The 20740-nt window shown below is 29.1% G+C and overlaps 1 protein-coding gene across 1 annotated transcript; it reads right to left on the reverse strand.

Annotated features, from left to right (window-relative positions):
• Window positions 1–2926: 2926 nt before the first annotated feature.
• On the reverse strand, window positions 2927–20270 carry LOC129981680 (uncharacterized). Its single transcript, XM_056092619.1, has 6 exons — window positions 20079–20270; window positions 15396–15443; window positions 12697–12759; window positions 10516–10647; window positions 6849–6946; window positions 2927–3099 (listed from the first exon to the last, which is right to left on the reverse strand). Exons 1-6 carry the CDS (start codon window positions 20201–20203, stop codon window positions 3086–3088), a joined length of 480 nt encoding a protein of 159 aa, XP_055948594.1. The 5' UTR covers window positions 20204–20270; the 3' UTR covers window positions 2927–3085.
• Between the last annotated feature and the right edge of the window lie 470 nt (window positions 20271–20740).

Consider the following 20740-nt stretch of genomic DNA (forward strand, 5'->3'; position numbering starts at 1 on the left):
TTTATGCAGTGTCGAATAGTGGAGAAAATAAAACAATGGTCTTTTTTTCCCTGCCATTGAAACCAAATTGTGACACAGAACTAAAATTCGAGCAATAAGATTATACATCAAATTTCATTTATTTAAGGCATTGGTTTCTGAGCTATGATGTAACTATGTTCTAAATTTCATTTATCTTAACCATTGCGTTTTGGAGTTTTCACTTTTATATACAATCTAGGACGGTTTATTCGAATTTTCTAGAGCTACTAAACTTGGTATATGCGTACCAAAGTATATGTATATTTTTTTTTGGGGGGGGGGATTTGCAACGCGGAGCTATTTTTGTGAAATTTTAATAAAAAATTTTATTAATTAAATTTGTAGTGAAAGACGATTTCAACGATAACTTCAGAAAATATTTCAGTGCAAAAATTATTTTTACGTAATCTTGAAATTCAAAATATGATCTTTTTTGTAATATGTAAACCAATTTTTTTTTTTTACTTTTAATCAATTAAAAATATTTTAGGCATATTTCTCAACAATTTATCTCTCACAATATAAAAATGAATTTAACCTAATTAATAATTTTACCAATTTTTAAATTAGCACGTCAGTGTGGAAGAAAAAAAATTAGCCTTTATCAAGAATTGAAATTAAAAGATTAAGTTAATTCTTACTGTTAACTAAACCTAGAAAAGTGTTATTTTCAGCGCGTGGTTGTAAGAAGTCAAACATATTTTCTAGAAAGATAAATGCAAGAAAAATTTTTACGAATTTTCAAAATACCTCTATTATTAAATTCAATAATTCTGAGATATTTAAGGTAAACATAATTTATATATACGGTGGAATCTTGCTTAAGAGGTCTCAGGATTCTTAACAATTATAAATGAAAGAAAAAAAAACATATCCCTTTTTCAATTCATCTAATTTACAAATGAAACAATTGTGAAATATGAAAATTTAACTATAGAGTATTCATATACAATTATATTATTTCTCGTGTTTTCATGTAATTTCAGAAAAAAATTAAAAAAAGTTATGAAAAAATATAAATTGGATATTTTTTTCAAAATCTTAAAAATCAGTATTTTACTGCGCATAGAATTCTAAATTTAAAAATTGGTCAAAATTTACAAAATTAATATTAATTTACAGAAGAATGTTCAATTTCGAAGCTACGTATATTTTTATAAGACTTTTTGAAAAAAATTTTAATATAATTATTTTTAAAAATTTGAAATGTATTAAAAATTAATTAAAATTCCTGTAATTTTTTTTCTGTGAATGATTTGTTTAAAAATTGATGTATAAGTCATAGAAGAACTTATTTTGAGCGTCTGCATGATGTGTCAGATTAATAAGATGAGCTCTTCTTGAGATATACTGCGCACAAACTGCTTTTTTCTGTTTTGGAAAAAATGACATTGTAACTGAAAAATAGTTTAAAAAGAGTTTAAGTAAAGTTATATCAATTAAAAAGTTCCAGAAGCATAAGAAGTGTCTTTGGTTAGATTAAATTATTACTTTTGTTTTATAAAAATTTTGAAAAAAAATGCTTTAAAGTACATTTTTAAAAAAAAATGAAATTTAACTTTATTTAAATTTATTTAGTTAAAATTCAAGTAAAATTTTTTTACATGAATAATTTAGCTAAAAATTGATGTATAAGCCAAGAAGGAACTTATTTTGAGTGTGTGTATGAAATTTTAGATTAATAGAATATGAAGGTTTGAGAAATTCTGTGTATAAGCTTCATTGTTTGTTTTAAGAAAAATGACGTTAAAGTCAAAAATAATAATAAAAAAATGGAACAAAGCGATGCAAATTAAAAAACCCCGGAAGCATAGGTACTGACCTTAGTCAGTTTAAATTGTTCTTTTTTTTTTTTTTTTTTTTTTTTGCCCTTATGTGCATTAAAGAATGCTGCGGTTGTATGTTTTTTGACATTCTGGCAGAGGATGTTTGTGTTTACATTTAAACGGTGTTGTTTTAATTTTTTCTCGACAACTGTGGAAATTTTGATAGTATCGTTAAAATTTTAGTACCAAAATGTTTTAAAAAGATGGCACTCTAACACATATCTTTAAAAAAAAACGAAAAATTTAAAGTTTAAGAGACTTAAGACTCTTTAACGAACATAATTCCTTGCCGAGTCTTACTCATAATTTGAAACGACTTTTTTTTTCATAGGAATCCAAGTAAAATAAGGCAATGCGTTCCAATCCGAAGAAAATATTCAATTAAATTTATAATGATGCAATTTATTATGTATAATACATGTTTAATTAACATCAATATAGTTTATCAATGAGCTTTCAATTATAATTTGCTTAGTGTTTTAATGTTGGCCACAAGAAGAAATTTTTAAAATGCTGAAGATTTTTTTTAATTGCATTAGATAATAAATTGACTGTTGATAATAATTGACTTTAATAAATTGACTGTTGATGAAACTTAATGATATCTTTACACATTTTAAAAACTTTATTAGGTACAAATGTGTCAATTACTTTAGAGTCATATTCTGGAACTATTTTAATGGATGCAATGATTCTCTCATGCTGTTATCTTAAATTGCCACCATGCTTTCAAGCAATAGCGGATGAAAACTCACGAATGTTAATTTGCATATTTTATTATAAGATTTCTTTCCAAAGAGCTCATTAGATATTTTGTTTAATATGAATAATATTTTTGTATGCTATATATTTATATAATTAGGCAAGCCCTCAGACGATTGATTATCAAAATGTATGAATGAAACATTTAACAAAGTATTTTAAAATAAATGATATGCTAATGAATTTTTCAAATGAAAATGTCAAAAAATCATTATACAAATATATATTATTATAGAGTTGAGTGATACACACTTAATTTGAATATTTGCCGTTAAAAATAAATCAATACTTCTACAAAGAAAAAAAATAGACACAAATAATTATTTAACAATTGTTTCACTGATTAAAAAAAATGTAAAAATGTAATTTATTTTTTCAATTAAAAGTAAAAGAAATTTATTTCATTGTTCTTTAAGCATAAATCATAAGCATGTTCTTAAGCGTCTAAAATCTGTAAAATTCTGTAGTAGTGCAGTTCACGGCTTCACTTCTGAAATGAAAGAGAAAATAAATGAAAACTTTATGGCAAAAGAATAGCAGCAAAATAATACTCAAACAAAACTTTGCCAATAAGTTCAAAACAATTTTAAAATCTTAATGTATTTTTAATAAGTAATAAAAACATGAATGCCTTATTAATTAGCATATCTGTATCCATTTTTTCTGTGCATATAGTTCTTGAAGTTTTACACTTAAATTTATAAGTAAATCTATACTGACGACGGTAATGTATATGTAAAGCTTCTTATACTTGAAAGTAAAAAGTTGAATAGTGAGACTCTTGGTATAGAAAATATGAATGCGGATCATAAAACCTGCACGAAGTCAAAAGTATTTCTTCAAAAAAATAAAATAAAGGTAACCAAAATATTCTCTAAATATATGTTTATTTATTTCACATTGACTTTCTTCAATGCGCACATTGCATTTTACTCTGTGAAAATTATTTACTTACAAAATTATCAGAATTTTTATTTGCTGGAATTCTTGTTTAAGCAGCAGTTTGTATTAAGATATCTACTTGTGTTATTATGTCAAATATTACATCATAGGCCTATTATCTGACATCAAAAAGCTCTTAGATTATCTTTTCTTGATATTGTTAATTTTTTAAAATCGAATTTAATCTATTGAAAAAACCAGTATGAGCCGAAAAGCAACTGTTTTCCAACAACACCCCCCTCTCCCCCCCCAAAAAAAGTTCAACCTAATATTTCCCTAAATATTGTATTTAATCATATACTTCGAATTGCAAAGTTTCATTAATTCAGATGGCAAATTGTATGCTAACAGTTTATTTCCTGTGGAAGTTGATAACAAAGAGTTTTAAAATTAAATTTTAAATGGCAAAAGTGACAGGCGCCTCAATCTCAGGAGACACCCGAGCACAAGTCAAACCTGATTGGTTTGACAGATCAGTGAAATGAAAACCGCCAAATTCGTTTCCCGCCAATTTTACAGCAACCAATTTTTATCTGCGAAGCGGCAATCATTGTTCCGTATTGCAAAGATAAGCAATAAACCTGGAATTCAAATGTGCGTTATGCGGCGCTGAATTTTATATAAAACGCAGTTATTTTAAACGCATTTTATAAAAAAACAGTTCATAATATTTTCTTTTCAAAAAAAGAAGTAAGAGTTTCTCCCTGTGAAGTTATTGCCTTAAGTTCCGAACACATATGTTAAAATGGATCCAGTGAGAGTTTTGTAGATCTGTGCATTTCATTTTTATTGAAAGACAACATTTATAAACCTAATAAGCCTATATAATAGTAGTTCATAATGTTTTCTTTTCAAATATTGAAATAAGAATACATTTAGAAACATGTAGCAGACCATGATTTCTTCTATATCAGCTTTATTATAAAACAGATGTGAGTGTAAAATTTTAATCAACTGAATTTCAAAACAAAATACTACAGTACTGATATCTATTCCCCAAATAAATCTCCAAAGTATGCATCTAATTGCCAAAAGGAAAGATAAATAGTCAACAGAAGATTTCACATGACGTATAGTTTGAAGTCATGTGATCGAACGAACCAATCAGGTTTGACTTGTGCTCGGATGTCTCCTGAGATTGAGGCGCCTGTCAAAAGTGTAAATTAGTAAAATGTTTTTCGTGTTTTCATCGATGCACACACAAGGTTTCACGTTTCTCTAATAAAAGTTTCAGAAATAAATTTATTTTTAAACTTGGATGGATTTATCATAAATTTGGTTGGAAAATTTAGTTCCGAAATTCAAATTTATTTAATACAGAAAAATTGTTTCGCAGAAATGTTTGTCTAGTAGTACATTATCTAATCATCATGGCTTAAAAGAAATTTGCTAACCACTTATATTGTTATTCATTTTGATTGGTCGACAGTTTGAACTTTATTTTTATAAAGAAGAAAATAGAAACTTGAGAAACTGAACCTTCCAGATATACCAGAGAAATATTGTACTTCAGAACAAAATAAAATTCTTTCAGATCAGTTGTTTGAGTTTTAAAAGAATGATATATTTCATACCTAGGAACTTTTTGAAATGTTGATGATTGCATATGATTGTGATGTTTGCCTAGTTGTAGAAGAATACAAATATCGTTTTCTGAATTATCAGTCATCTTCTAGGAATTGCATTTACAGAACAGTTTAGCGATAACATTACAGAATTCTTACTTTTCTGTGAAGGAACGGAAAAGATAAAGCATCACACAAATGTTACAGAAATTGATATTTTGACTTATTTTTTGAAGTTTCTCTATGGTAGAGTACGAGCAACCAGTTCAGAATTTAACAATTTAAAAATGACAATATAGAGAATATTTCAACTTCATTACTGGTATCCATATAGTGTTCGTGGAATCCACAAATGTTACAACAGTTACATGGGCAACTATATGATCAACATCTAAAATTTTGAAAGTAGGCTCTGCTTCAGGTAAAATGAAATTTTTCTTTTCTGAGAAATACAATCTGGACAGACGAATGTTACTTTAATCGAGAAAGATGCATCAATCTTCAAACCGAGTACTCTTGGGACAGTAAAAATCTGTTCTTCGTACATAAGACTCCGATCAATAACAATTTTCTACAAATGTGTTCGTTCCATTTTGTGAAACTAAACATTGAATGGTTAAAGATATATTCAATTACTTTTGATTGGCATTATGTTTGAACTAAGGGATGAATTCTCTTTGGCAGTATATACTCCGTAGACCACTACAGACAGATTTTTTTTAACCCTGTCTTTCTGTCATAAATGATGGATACCATATGAGCAAATCTGACTAAAAGAATGCAAGTTTGTATGGATATTGAAGGATGTGTTATTGGGTTTCTGATTGTCCCTTTTAATATCTACGGGAATTTTTTAAAAACAGAAGCACGAAACTTTGCGTCCATATAAATGAGTAAGAAAAATTCTTTACTCAGTGACTGTTCTTTCCGTCAAGGTGACCGAGTAACAATTTAATTTTATATTATCATTCTCTACAAAGGCCAAAGTATTTTCCTGTATTGGGTTACTTATTTGCTGAAATTTTGCAACTGGAAATACATATCGCAATATTTAAAGAAATAAACGCTTATGCCGTTTTTTTGGCTTATCCGGTATATTATTATCTCCAAACAGTCTTTATATATATGCCCGAAATGTGAGACTAGCAATGTTTCTTATTGGAACTCTTTCGATCAGTAATTAATTAATAATGGTTGTCTTAAACTACTTGAAGACTTGAATATAAAACTTGCAGGGCATAAAAATATTTCTGTTTGCTTTTTCTGAACAGATAAACAATTTGCTTTTTCTGAACAGATTTTGTTTTTTGCTGAACAGATAAACGCTGGCGGTGTAGAGGGTACTAAAATTAAAAATAAATTTGTTTGCAACCAAACTAAAGTAAGCAATGAAACGTATTATTTTTTTAAACTGAAAGGTAGTACATCCATAATAAAATTTTAATTGGAATGAATTAGCATTAAACGGTTTTCAAAACAAACATTTGTCACATTTTGATGTGCAGTTTTCAATAAATGTTTTATAGATGATGATGACTGAAAAAGTATTTGCTGATTTCATAAATACAAATTGCTTGTTTTTTTAAACAATTTTAATTAAAAAGTTATTTTCTGCTATCGTTTCTTCTCGTGTGCGTTTCTTAGAGTTGTCATGAAAATTTATTTTTATGAAGGTCTCCACAATTTTTCGCATAATACAAATAAAACATTATATTAGTAAGAAAAAAATTACCGGCGATACACCCCGGACTTCCGTCAGTTGTTCGAACAAACCCTGGGCAACATTGGGAAGTTTTGACTGTTTCTTTCACCTTACTACCATCATTAGTTCTGTAAAAAAATAATATTACTAATTCGTCATAAAGTTTTTATAAGTTTCATTATACAGGGTGTCAGAAAAGTATCTTTACATATTTAGAAAATTATTAAGAGAAATAAAAAAAATATTCATATGCTGTTTTATTTTTACATTCTGTAAGAAAATACTAAAAAAAATTATAATTTTTAGAACAGTTCAATGTAAGTGCTGTAGCACGCAACAATCGTTAATACATGTAAGCATTCAAGAGGAACATCGTCAACGAAACACAAGGAGAATTAATATATCATCATGATTTAGTATGCCCTTCATAATAAACCGGAAAGTGATTTTGAATTAATGTATTTCGATTGCATGTAATCGACAGGTGACGTAATATTGCTTTACGCATATACATATGCAATTACAGATATACAATATCAATGACTGCGTTCCGTCAGAGTTCAACTATCTTCAATCAGTGTCCATTCAATTCATTCTGTCAGTGTTCAACTGTATTCAACCAGTGTTCAATCAGTCAGTGTTCAACTGTATTCAACCAGTGTTCAATCAGTCAGTGTTCAACTGTATTCAATCAGTGTTCAATCAGTCAGTGTTCAACTGTATTCAATCAATGTTCATTAAAAAAAATTAATACTTTATACATAAAATAAAAAAAAACCGATAAGATAAATATCTTTATTATTAATGATTTTTTTATTATAAAGATTTTTTTTTTGGTAATTTGCATTTCTGCTGTCTATTTTCAGATGCAAAAATTGTCCTTGTTCAGTGCATGAGCTATGGATGTTGATTTCATCAAGATAGGGATGCGTTCCACCATAGAGTAGGAGATGTTTATACTAAATTTTGATTATTAGCGGAATAAGATTGCATAACAACCGTGGATGGATTAACCGTAGTTCGTAAAATTGAACTAACCATATGAACAACATATATGCAAGATTTAAATGGAAAAAAAAAAATGAGATTAGAAATGGTAGATGGGATAAAAAAAAAAACTGAAACAAAATACACCTAACTAGAGAAAGCAAAAGTATACAAAAAAATTCTCTGGGAATGCAATCACCTTACTTACAGCGTACCACCATTCTAAGGAGCAAAATCATTCGAAATTAATAGTCACCCTCATGTTAGATTATTGGACATAACTTTCCATAATTCCATATAAACCACAAGTCAGTGATTAATCGCCCGAAAAAATCCGACAATTGTCTGTGTTTGTCAGTTGTCTGTGTTCCCCAATGGCATACTGTTGATACGAAATTTAGACAATCGCATACAGTTAATTCACATGTATCAATCTTCCAACTCAACATTTATGGCTTTATATTGTTACGAATCCTTGATGTTGCTCCCCAGCATAGTGGGTTCCATAGGAAATCCCAGAGCTTGGCGACTATTTGGCGACTTGGCGACGGATTTGACGACTTTGGCGCCAAAATAGATTATACCCGAAACATCGAGAATTTTCTCGATCCGTCCAGTAGGAACTGAGTTACGCCTCGAACGTTCCTGGTTGAGAGGCTTCTAGCCCCGCCTCCTGAGACCTATAAAAGGAAGCACCCGCAGCTGCCGGGCAGTGGTGAATTGGGTTGCGAACCAGTGGAGTCGAAGAGTATTCGGAAGCGAAAGAGTAGTCGTCGTGGTGAACCAGTAGTAGTGAGTCGAGTGGTGAACCAGTAGTGGTGAGTCAGCGATGAATCGAGTTGTGAACGGGCGGTGAATTGAGTCGTGGACCAGTGGAGTCGAAGAGTAGTCGGAAGCGACGGTGAGGAACTCGTCTTCCACGAACTAGCGGAGCAGCGACGGAGTAGAGCTGCTGTGTATACTGTTGTATGCTGCTGTGTATGCTGGTGTATGCTGTTGTATGCTTCACGTCTCGGCTGAAGATAATCGTCTTCTGTGCTGTATATAGGTGTCGTCTTTGTGCTGTCCTGTGTGTCTTCGTGTAAATAAACGCCGTTGTTTTATTTTCTACTGCCGCCTGGTGATTGAGCGTTCTCCAAATCATATAACTCCCACTATCCAAACGAACCCCGGAAATTTCGTAACAATATAGTTTTGAACTCAGTCAATTCACTCAAGATTGTTAATGTTTACTTTATAAACATTAACAATAATTTGACTTTCACGCATTTAAGTTACGATCTGCAAACTCATATCAGTCATGAATATTTCTGAATATTGTTCCTATCCGCGGCTTTTCTTTAATTGCACTATTAATTAACTTTCTTTAATTACATAGCTAATTAATTTGTAAAATGTTTGCTTCTTACCTAAATTCTTTGCCCTTTTTTAAGAAAATACACTAGAAGTGAAACAGAAGAAGTGGTGTAATGATTGAGGGGCAAGTGGCATATAAATGTCCCAGGGACCATGAAGACAAAGCAGTGCGTCACCTTTTAAATGAAATATCATGTAGAGAAGAAGAAATAATGTCATTTACCTGATCCCGTTTGCCTTTCCTAAACAACTGATGACGACCAAAATAATAAAAATCGTATTATGCTTCGGGTCAGATTACCCTCTCTACGCCAATTACTTATTGCTATATGCATCAGTTTTTACAAGAAAGCCTTAGCCAATAATGTGTTCAGTTAAAGTTTCAATATACTTTAAAGACAAATATCACTTAGGAGAGTTTAAAATTTTCTGTATTATTTACGCTCTAATACGGACTAAAATAACAATAAATTTCCCAAATAAACCTAACTACTGCTTGTTTCAGTATTCTGAGACTATCACTTTTCGGCGATTCTATCTCACTAAGGGGATGACACATGGAAGAATGTGTGCCATTTCTGGAATTTACACTATTGATGAATGTAAACATCTCCTCCCTTCCTCTTTCCTTTCATCTCTAATTTGCCGAAATAAACCCATCCTAACGCATGTGCAAAAGCTTGGAGGGTTTTAGAATCCGTTGGCAAACAATAAGTGCAACCTCTACAAATCATATAATCTTCGTTTCCACAACTTTATGTAGACTGTGAATGGCAATCTTGTATTAAAAAACATTCTTAGAATAAAAATGTTTTTAGAAAAAATAATATTAAAAAAGCAAAGTGTTCTTAGAAGAATAATGTTTAAAAAGGAGAGTTTTTTTTTTTTTTGAAAAATCATTCTTAAGCAGAAGAAAAATATCTTATAACATTTCAACGATTGCAAGCTAAATAGGTGGTGAATTAAATTTATAGGCCAACAGATAAAATGGCAATTTTTAATATATTAAGCACCACGTCAGTCATTGGTGATTGACACTGAACTTTCCATTCGAGCAGCATCAGTCATTCATGACTATCGTTAAATTTTCCATATACATGGCGACAGTCGCTGGTGACTGACAATATAAAGTACAATATAAAATAAACAAATTACGTTCTGTTAATAAATTTATAAATGCTCCTAAATTTTCCTGATCAAAATTTTTCAGTGGGTTTCATTAAAACATCTTCTATGTAAGATAACATCTGAGTACACCGTGAGCCAAATTGAAAAGAAGACAATATCGGAAAATCGCGTAATGTGACTTGAGTTAAAATTGTTTAATAGTAATAAATTTTGATTATCTGCTTACTTGATAACACAGACGTATTTGTACATATCACCTTTGCAAGACTCTGACTCACTCCAGTGAAATCCGTTTTTACGATCCAAAGGACTGGGAACAGTCACGGGCTTTTCCGTTTCAGTTGCACATACATTTTCTCTAAAAGAAAGATCATTAAAAACAAGTATCCATAAATAATTTTATAACAATACTAACTAATCGTATCAAGATTTTTACATGTAGTTGAATTATATATGTCCTTAGAGAAAAGTATAGGGTAAATTCGAAAAACGAAGCAGATTTCTTATTGGGAAAAGAAAAACATTTTGTAAAACTATGATAAACTAGCTACTATAGGTGATCAGAATATTGGCTTTTCAGGTTTTTAAATGATTAATATGAAAATATTTCATTTACAATTTAAAATTATGATTTGATAAGACAGAAAGTAAGGAATTTAATGGTATCGATTTTCTAGAAATCAATCGGTGTATAAATAAAGAAATGTATATACTATGGAATTAAGTAGAAGTGAAAATTTTACATAAGAATTAATGTCAAAAGAACGCAGTTTTTCATCTTAATTTTAGAATTGTCAAAAGCATGCAAATGAATGATTAAATGTAACAACGAAATCAGTTTGAATTTTATCATAACAGTAAAAAAAAATGTTACAAATAGTGTATTAAGTTAATTTTAATAAAGAAAAACATTGTAGGAATTAAAATTGGCATCAATTTAATTTGTGAGTGTGTGTGCATGTGTATTCGAAGTTGGTGTAAAAATATTTTTTGTGGAATAAAATTTTTGTAAGGCATCGATGAGAAACACTAAAAAACATAATTAATTTTAATTAGCTTATATTTTATTTAAGTTTTGGAATTTTGACACTGATTTTTCTCTTGTATTGAAGAGCGGTGTATCTTATGAAAAAGATCAGACACAAGCTTACATAAAAAATACAAGCAAACATTAATGGTATATAACGAGTTGGATCGAGAGACTGCCGTTTCTATATTTTAATAAAATTGCAAATCAGTATTTCATTGAAAATTATTAATATTTGAAAATCAGCATCTTTTATTTTTTTTCATCCTCTCCTTAACCTTATTTACAACACTTTTCGTTGGAAGAGCAACAATTGAAAAGTGTTATGCAATCATTACTTTTTCATTCCTTTTCATTTCATTTGAAATATTATAAACAATTCAATATTATAAACAATTAACACAATCAAATTGTGCCTAGAACCATCCAGCAATCTAAATCTTAATTAAGCTAAATCTAATATTAAATCCGGCAAATGATTGCATGATAAAATTAAAATTTGTGGCAATGGAGAAATTTTAGCATAATTGTTTTAGTAAAAAATTATTTCAGTTTGTTCTATTTTGGTATCATTTAGCATGAAATATGCTTTTGTCTCTTGTTATAAGGATGAATGAATCTGCGTGTGTTGGTTCATTATAGGAAGAACCATTTGACCTACAACTACCGAATTCAACATGCTGATGTATGGAAATTTGTACCTCGGAGAGTCTTTTTAAAAATTTTAGTTAATTAAAAATTCAGTTGAATTTTGATTTTTTTTGTCGCAATAACTACTGAAAATATTATCAAATGATTTTATAACGGTGTAAAAATCAAAATGATTTTTACACCGTTATAAAATTTTAAAAATTGTCTTTTAATGATACCGATTCAATAAACATAGAAATTTTCCCTCAATTTTAACATGTTTAAACATCCAATCACAGATTATATTGTTATCCTGAAATTCCAACCGTTTTCTTTGTTTCAACCAATATTTAATTGCATGATTTTCTTTCATTACTGAAAATTAAGGAAAAAGGAATCTGTTAATATCTGTGCAGTTTACAAGGTCAATAAAAAAGTGGGGTAGCCATATCCCGGAAATTAGCAGATAGATGAACCGGAAATTACGTCTATAATCGTTAATAGCTATATTTTCAATAGGGTTATGAAGCCATTCGATTGATCTTCATGAAAAAGATTCATGCACACAGTGAATGTATAAGAATATTAAAATAACATGAGTTTTATCTCTGAAATATATAAAAAAGTCGGAATCATGACATAAATGGGCGTAAAGTTATTCTAAGAATTTTAATATAACCAATACCTACGGTAACTATGTGGTATTAAATAAAAAGATCTATTAGCTTGCTTTGTAAAAACAATACTTACCCTTCATACCACTTTTTCTGAATTCTTTTTTCACGGTTAAAAGACCTGCCCCACGAAGGAAATCTGAAATAATATCCATTTTTTTAAAAGTAAATTTAAGGTGAATATTCGGTCATGACACAATTTTAAAGGTAATTTAAAAACATGTGCAACAAATTCAGTTTTTTTTAAAAAAAGACATTTTTATTATTGTTCTTAAAAGTAGATTTTTTTATCTGTTGATCTAAGAATGAATCCAGAATGGCCGACCCAAATTTCAAAGCACCACTGTTTACTGTTGACGAGAAGATTTTGTGTTGATAGACAGACAAATAGATACATGTATTTTCTTTTTTATACAGTTTTTTTTTTCCTTTTCTTTTTAATATCCGATGCATTATAAATAAGAGACAAGCGTAGAGGACAAAATGAATTCGTAATATACATCGCTTAATGTGATCATTTGCTTTATATAATCAAATTATAATATCAAGATATGATCTTACATTTCTATTACTTATGCATTTTCAATAAAAAGTAGATATACATATTAAGAAAAAGTATAGATAAATGACTTTATAACAGTAAAAGGTAATCCAAAAACGTAGTTAAACTTTAAGGACTTGGTTTTATGAAACTATAATAAATTAACCCCTCCTGGTGAGAAGAATGATGGATTTCCAGGCTATTAAACTATAAACATGAAATTCATTTACTTAAAATTTAAATTGTGAATTGGAAAGATAAAAAATTATGAACTTAATGAAATTTTTTATAGAGATTACTTAGTTCTTTTATTACAAATTGTATACACTATAAAGAAAATTCTGACTTTAAAGTTATAGTCACCAAAGAAAACATTTTTTTACCTTTGATTTTGACATTAGCAAAATCCCGGTATTGAATGATGTGATGTCGTAAGGAAATTAGATTGAATTTCATCATAAAAGTAAAAAAAAAATTATATATCATATATCATATATCAAATAAATCTTAATAGAGAAAAACTGGTAAAAATTGAAATTGGTATCAATTAAAACGCTCATTTTTCAGTGTGTTTAAGATTATGTAAAAAATTATGAGATAATATTATTGTAGCATATTCTCCTAAACTTCAATAAAATATAAGTTGATTTTAATTAACTTATATTTTATTGAAGTTCTGAAATTTTCATACTGACTTTTTTTCTTGTAATAAAGAGCACTCGTGATAACTTTTACCAAGATCGGACAGAAATTGTATTTTTGTATAAAAATCATAAGCAAATATCCATCCTTATATGTAAGATGACGCATTGGATCGAGAGATTGCTGCACCTGTATTTTCCAAAAAATGCAAATGATCACTTAGTTAAAATCCAAATGATACTTGAAATAACATCTGTTATTTTTCTCTCCTTAACCGAATTTATAACGTTTTTCGTTGGAACAAAAACAGTTGAAAAGTGTTATTCACCAATTACTTTTTCATTCCATTCTACATATTATTATCAATTCAAGGGATATTTTGGGTGAAAGATATTTTATTGATATATCAATTGTTATAAGTAAGTATTAAAGTTCGTTTAGAGCAATTCGGTAAGTTCTTACTCACGTTAAATTTAATACTGTATTTCGGGAATTATTCCTTGAAAAATTCAAGGTTTGTGACAACATAAGAAAGTGTAACATTAAACTCGTTTTTATTAAAAATGTAGCAATTATACCCATCATGACGTTATTTAGGGTGAAATATCACCCTAAATAAATCAAAATAGTGAAATATCTAATAATAACAAAGATGAATGTGCGTGTGCGTGCATATGTGTGTGTGTGTGTGTATCTATTAGTGCTCAACAGGCTGAGCCATTTTATTTACAGCTACCAAATCGGTACATATACATCTTATATTAGGATGATAGGAATGCATATCTTGGAGCTATTGTTTTGTTGCTTAGATTTTCAATTGATTAAAAATTGATTTGAATGCTTGGGTTTTTTTCCATGTCAAATTTCAAAAATGTACGTGCAAAAAAAACAAAAAAAAAACATTTATATCGTTTCAAAATTAGAAATTTATCTTTTAAAAAAATAGCCATTTAATAGTCGTGTAAAGTTATTTTGAAATATCAGCTCAAGTGTCGACCTCGTCATCTGACCAGGGTTAAAAATTACGATGTCCATCCCAAAATAGCCCTAATGTTGCTTTAAGATAGGACGTTAATGTAACTAAAATTAAAAAAAAAAATTCTTGAATTTTGACATTTTTGAAAAAATATATTTTGCCTAATTTCCAGCACTAGATTATATTATTGTCCTTAAAATCAAAACATTTTCATCGTTTCATCAAATATTTCATCTCATGATTTTCATCCTGTGTTAAAAGAAACTAAAGAAAAACAATTCTGCTTAATATCGGTATAGTTTACAACACGAATAAAAAGCGAAATAAAATAGAATAAAATATAGAAGATTGATGAACATGTAAATTACATTTTAATAGTGCTATTATGTCATGGGATTGGTCTCCATTAGGAAGGTTCATGCGAGCAATGAACAAAGCATACTATATAGCATTATTAAAATTACAGGAGATTAATGCCTACAATTTAACGGAATCATGACATTATTGGATCGCAAATTATGTCAAAACGATTTAACTAAAATTCAATATAAGCAACATCTCCTGCGCAACAGTTGGTGTTATAAAATATTATTTGTTATAGTGAAACAATACTTACTCTTCGAACCAGTTTTTCGGAAATAATGGCTCAGAGGAAAACGGCTTCCTATAAAAAGGAAACATGAAATATTATGAATTCTTTTGAGGAAATTTAAACTGAACAGTGAATTATGATCTAATTTTGGATATAATATAAACATAAATTTAACAAAACCACTTTTTTATTACTGTTCTTAAACATAGATTCAGACTTAATAGATCCAGAATGGCCTCTCCAGCAATCTGTTCATATTACTACTATTAACCATTTAAGAGGAGTTTTTGTGACATAAAGACGGACAGACAAAAAATAGACACCTATATTTTTTCCTTTTTATATTAATAGAAAGACCACTTTTTTCTTCAAGCTCCGATGGATCAAAAATAAAATGCAAGAGTAGAGATCAAAATGAATTTACTATCAAAAGTTATTTACAAATATGGTTATTTTTATTTATTTATTTTTTGACAAAATCATAGTGTGGATTCAGACATTTTTCATACTAGGACTTGGTTCCGATTCTTTCTGCATAGAATGTTACTGCAAGTGTGAGATGAGCCTTAACGTCCCTTAGAAGTTTTTCAATAGTTTCGATGTTCTTTGAATTTTCTTTTAAGAAAAAAAAATGCGACGCAGGAATGTCTATACGTTCAACCTTCATACTAAAACTGACAGTTTCAGTATGCTGGTCAGCCAACTGTTTGCTTGGATTGTCAGCATCCTCGGCGTTTTTCGAACGGCTTGATCACTTAGCTGTTCTATCATAGTCCGGAAAACCCTGGTTGGTAAGACGTTGGATTCGCATTCCTTGGGTTGTGAACTCGAACCCCCCGTCCGATGACTCTCCGTGAATAAGGTGACTGGTGCACTTATAAACCTGTCGTGGTCACACAATAATTCAAGTCGAGACAATGCCACTGGAGGTTGTGAGCGTTCTCTGATTCAAGTATGATACGATCTGTGAATGAAATGTATGAACAAAGTCCACCCCGTATAAAGGATTGTGACGCATACGTTTCTAAGTAAGTATCTATAAGTCTCTTGGCGCTATTGAAACAAAATACGCTAAATTTCTCGTCTTAAAAACGCTGAAGTGCCATAAGAAACAAACAGCGAAAGATTTTCTGCTGATCAAAATTAGTAATTATCTTTAATTATAAACTATCAATTATGGCTAAGTAGGGTTTCTTATAAATATTATTCGACACTGAATATCTCAATTTTTGTAATTGCATCTTATAAACACATGATGGTTGCGATTTTGTAGCGTAATTTCTCCCCATCGTGTATATTTCAATATCTAAGAGACTGGTGATAAGGATTTATTATTTCTTTCCCTGTGTTTTTTTTCTGCTACTTAGTTGAAGAATTATTTATAATGACTGATGTTTGCAAGCTTATATTTTCGTTTTTAAACCATTAATTTATTATCATCTTTCTTGTCTTGTTTTTCGTTCGTGGTGCATAGTTAAAATGTTCAGTTTTTGATAAAAAATTCTTTGAAAAGCTTTTGAAATTAATGATGAGATTTTTATGTGTTTACAGAATTGATCACAGAAATTCTATACCAATACAAAAAATTCTGAAAAATAAAATCAATCGAAGCCAAATTGTATTAATCTTTTTTCATTTGTTAGTTGAAAAGGGGAAATGAATTCAACGGATGCTAACAGTTTCGAAATACCTGAAAATAAGGAAATTTCAACACGTTAGCTTTCCGGGAACAAAATAAATACTTCCTGGGCTTTATGTATTATCGATTTACATGTCTCATATAATTTATCGATTAAATTATATTTGCAGTTCAGGTTTTCTCACTATTGTTGTTTAATTTCATGGTCATAAAAATAAAGCTACCGAGGGTTACACCAACCAATGAGCTCAAAGAATGTTTAATGTGAGTCTTAACTATATTCTGAAAAATATTATTCATCCAAATGAAAAGGGAAAATCTGGAAGAGAAAATAATTTTATCTCCTTATTCCTATTTCGAAGAGAATAGAATCTTCAACTTCTAAAATGTGAGTCATAATGAAACGTCCGATAGTATGATTCTATTTGTTTCTTTTACGCTGACTGTTACAAGCGTCTTTCGATGAAAGCTTTAGGCACAATCGCAACTAATTTTAAATTCTAAATTGTATTAATGAAAGAGTTATTTTGGCCTTTTTTGCATATTTACACAAAACTGAATGATTCTGTATTCAGTTTTGTAGTAAATTGAGTGTGAATTTTTGGACCATCTCCCTTCGACTACTTGATTACTAAATTTGATATGATTCTACAATTCAGATAAAGAATTGAATTTAGAAGTTGTGAAGGTATGAATTACATCATATCAAGCCTATCAACAGTGTCAAACGCAGATTGTTGGCGGTCTTAAATCGTCTACAACACCGACATTCAAAATTTCATAACTTGGCCAATTTTTTCCCCTCAAAACTGTGCGATTTTTTCTTATTAAAAATGCTGTTGTGCCAAGAATATTTTAATTAATATAACTTCTAAAACCGGATAACTGTATAAAAAATAAAGCGTTTCTAAATTGTTTCGGAAAAACTTTTATTTTCTCAAACATTATAATATATTTATATATATGTATGTATGTATATATACACACAATTAAAAGCATCTTTTAACTCTAATGGTTTAGAAATTTAGTTATTGAGCCACGATTAGAATAGACAACTTGCATAACTTTTGAAATAAATAAATATAAAATTGAGCAGATAGATATAACAATGATTTCTAGACAATGTCATTAGTTAAACAGTGAAATTATAAAAATGGTTATCTTATTATATAATGTGGCAGATTTTGAAATGATGCCAAAGGATATAATCATAGCGATATCATTATGAAAAAATATAGACTGCAAATTGAAGTCATCACTGAATCATATGAATTTTCTTTCTAGTGAAATTTTAGAATCTTTTCCGTGACTTGTACTAGGAAAAAATATATGACATCATAGCACGTCATAAGGCATGGAATTATATGTTATATGATATATAGTACGTCAAAAGATCGTTTATCATGCAATTGGAACATCTCGTAAATTGATAGCTTAATGTAATATTAGGAATTTATTATATAAATGAGTTCTTTATATGGATTCTTTAACACTAAAAATTCACTTATAAATTATAATTTTGCTTAAATTGTCTGAAAAATTCTTTATTAGAGAAAGTAATTTTTAATAATTCACTAATTTAATAATTCATCTTTTCGAAAATAAATTCTTTAATGAAATTTTTGAAATTATTGGTTTGATAGCGATATTAACGGCATTTTCAAATATATTAAATTGAATAATGATCGGCATTGCTTATTCTCTGCATATGTTGTAAAATTTCTTAAATAAAAACAAATTCTAGGACAGAACAGGAGAAAAATTAAATTAAGTGATACATGATCTTAATACTAGTCTGTAACAAATCATGAATAAAGTACTAAACAAGGAAGATAAATTTTATACTTAGATTTTTTATAATTTTTTAAACCTAATAAAATATTGATATTGTAATAATATTTTATAATAGTTTACTGATTACCCTGAGTTACCCTGATGTACAGTTTCTTTTTTCTGATTTTAATATTTTTCGGTGATAGTTGCGGAAGTTTTTACCTCAGCCATTTTTAATCCTTGTTAAAATTCAAAATATTATTAACTATGAAGTTCAATTCAAGGCGTAAATTCTTCTAAAGTTAATCTTTGGAGCTCTATATCAGAATTTGTATTATTTGTTATTAAATTTATTGTTTTCCGAAACAAGAACATTTTAGTAGATTTGATGTGAAAGATTTGAGCTCTTTTAAACAATTAAAAAGGTATATATATGTAATATTTTTTAATGAGATGATTTTTGCGATAATAGGATCATTGCTGTTCAAAAACTATCATTTTAGACTGTCGAGTTTGGAATTTTGGAGGGAAATTTCTGTAGATTTTTCAGATAAAAGGATTTTTATCCAGCGTAACTTATTCAAAGTTTAAATAATAAGAAATTCGAAAACTTATTGATCTGATTTATATGGGTTTTTTTAATTTTATTTTATTTATATATTTTTTTACTAAACGGAAATGGTCAAATGCTTCATTTCAGAAGTTCTTAGATCTTAACCTTAGTTAAGACATTAAAAAGATATAGATTAGTTGTTCTAAGAACTAATTACGGATATAATATGTTTTTTCCAAAGAATTTATTTAGACTAGTTTAATATATTCTAAAGCAGGTTTAATTAAAATATCGTTATAGAGCAATTTTAATTTTGCATATGCAGCAGCACTAAAGTAAATTTGCTATCGTCAAGGAGAAATAACTAAAACAATGAAAAGTTTTAGTCATGAAAGTCATGAAATAACCAAAACAATGGAAAGTATAGTTAGTGTATTAAAATATATATATATTTTTAAATTTAATAAAATCTGCGAAAACAATTTAAAAAATTTGGTACAACATAAAAACAAATAATTCGAATTTTGAAGGAATATAAAAGTAATAATTTCAATGATTATATGCTCTGAAGTTATAAATCAGAAACTTATACCTTCAAAAAATAATATTTCAATAATCTGATTAAATTTTTAAAACTTTTTCTTTGCGAAAGATTAATACTCAAGGCATAACTACAAATCAAATTTATTTTAATCATTTAAGGCCAATATAATAAAAAATAATGAAACGTTTTTGTACTTACCACTGACGCATATTACTATTCCGAAAGCCTAAGTCTAGGTCTGCATAAGAAACCGGCTGGGAGTGTACCATGAAAAAGAAGGTTACCATGGTAAGCATTAATCCTCTAAAAAATACAGCAAGCATTTTTTTTAAAAACTAAGTCTGTTAATCTGCGAGATCCTATTGTTGCAAATTTTGAAAATCAATTGATGAACACGAGGGAAAATTGGATTTATATTAGTGAAGTGCCTTTCTTTCCGGACCGGGTATGCGGTTCCGGTACAACAAATGAGACGACTGGTTCCGGATCCGCTTCGATAATGGATCCGTGAAATGAATGAGAAAGGAATACTTTAGTTCAGCTGTGGTCCTAGTACCGTGAACCCAGTCCGACGTGAATGACAAATCTTTATCATACATTCCTCAAATTGAAGCATCTGGAGGAGAGGTTGCTATGTTCATGAGGGGAAAAAAAGACAGGGTGTCAAATCTTGTCTGTTTGACCACCAAATTTTGAGTAGTTTCCACAGAAAGAAGGACATGCTAAATGTGCGATATCTTTAGAATGAAGGCAATGCGATTTGGATAAAGATCAGTGGCGAATTTAGGCCTTTCTACTTCCCTAGCAGAGGCCAAATCACTAGTCAATTTAGTTTAACGGTCCAATGAATTTTATAATTT

The sequence above is a fragment of the Argiope bruennichi genome, chromosome 8 (genome assembly GCF_947563725.1).
Source record: "Argiope bruennichi chromosome 8, qqArgBrue1.1, whole genome shotgun sequence".
NCBI lineage: Eukaryota > Metazoa > Arthropoda > Arachnida > Araneae > Araneidae > Argiope > Argiope bruennichi.

Bases quoted from the DNA above. Each gene is read 5' to 3' on its own strand.
- LOC129981680 (XM_056092619.1), bottom strand. From the start codon at position 20,203: ATGCTTGCTGTATTTTTTAGAGGATTAATGCTTACCATGGTAACCTTC. The intron at 15,444-20,078 runs GTAAGTACAAAA...TCCTTTTTATAG, and splicing joins AATAGTAATATGCGTCAGTG to GAAGCCGTTTTCCTCTGAGC. The intron at 10,648-12,696 runs GTAAGTATTGTT...TCTTTCTTTTAG, and splicing joins CAGAAAAAGTGGTATGAAGG to AGAAAATGTATGTGCAACTG.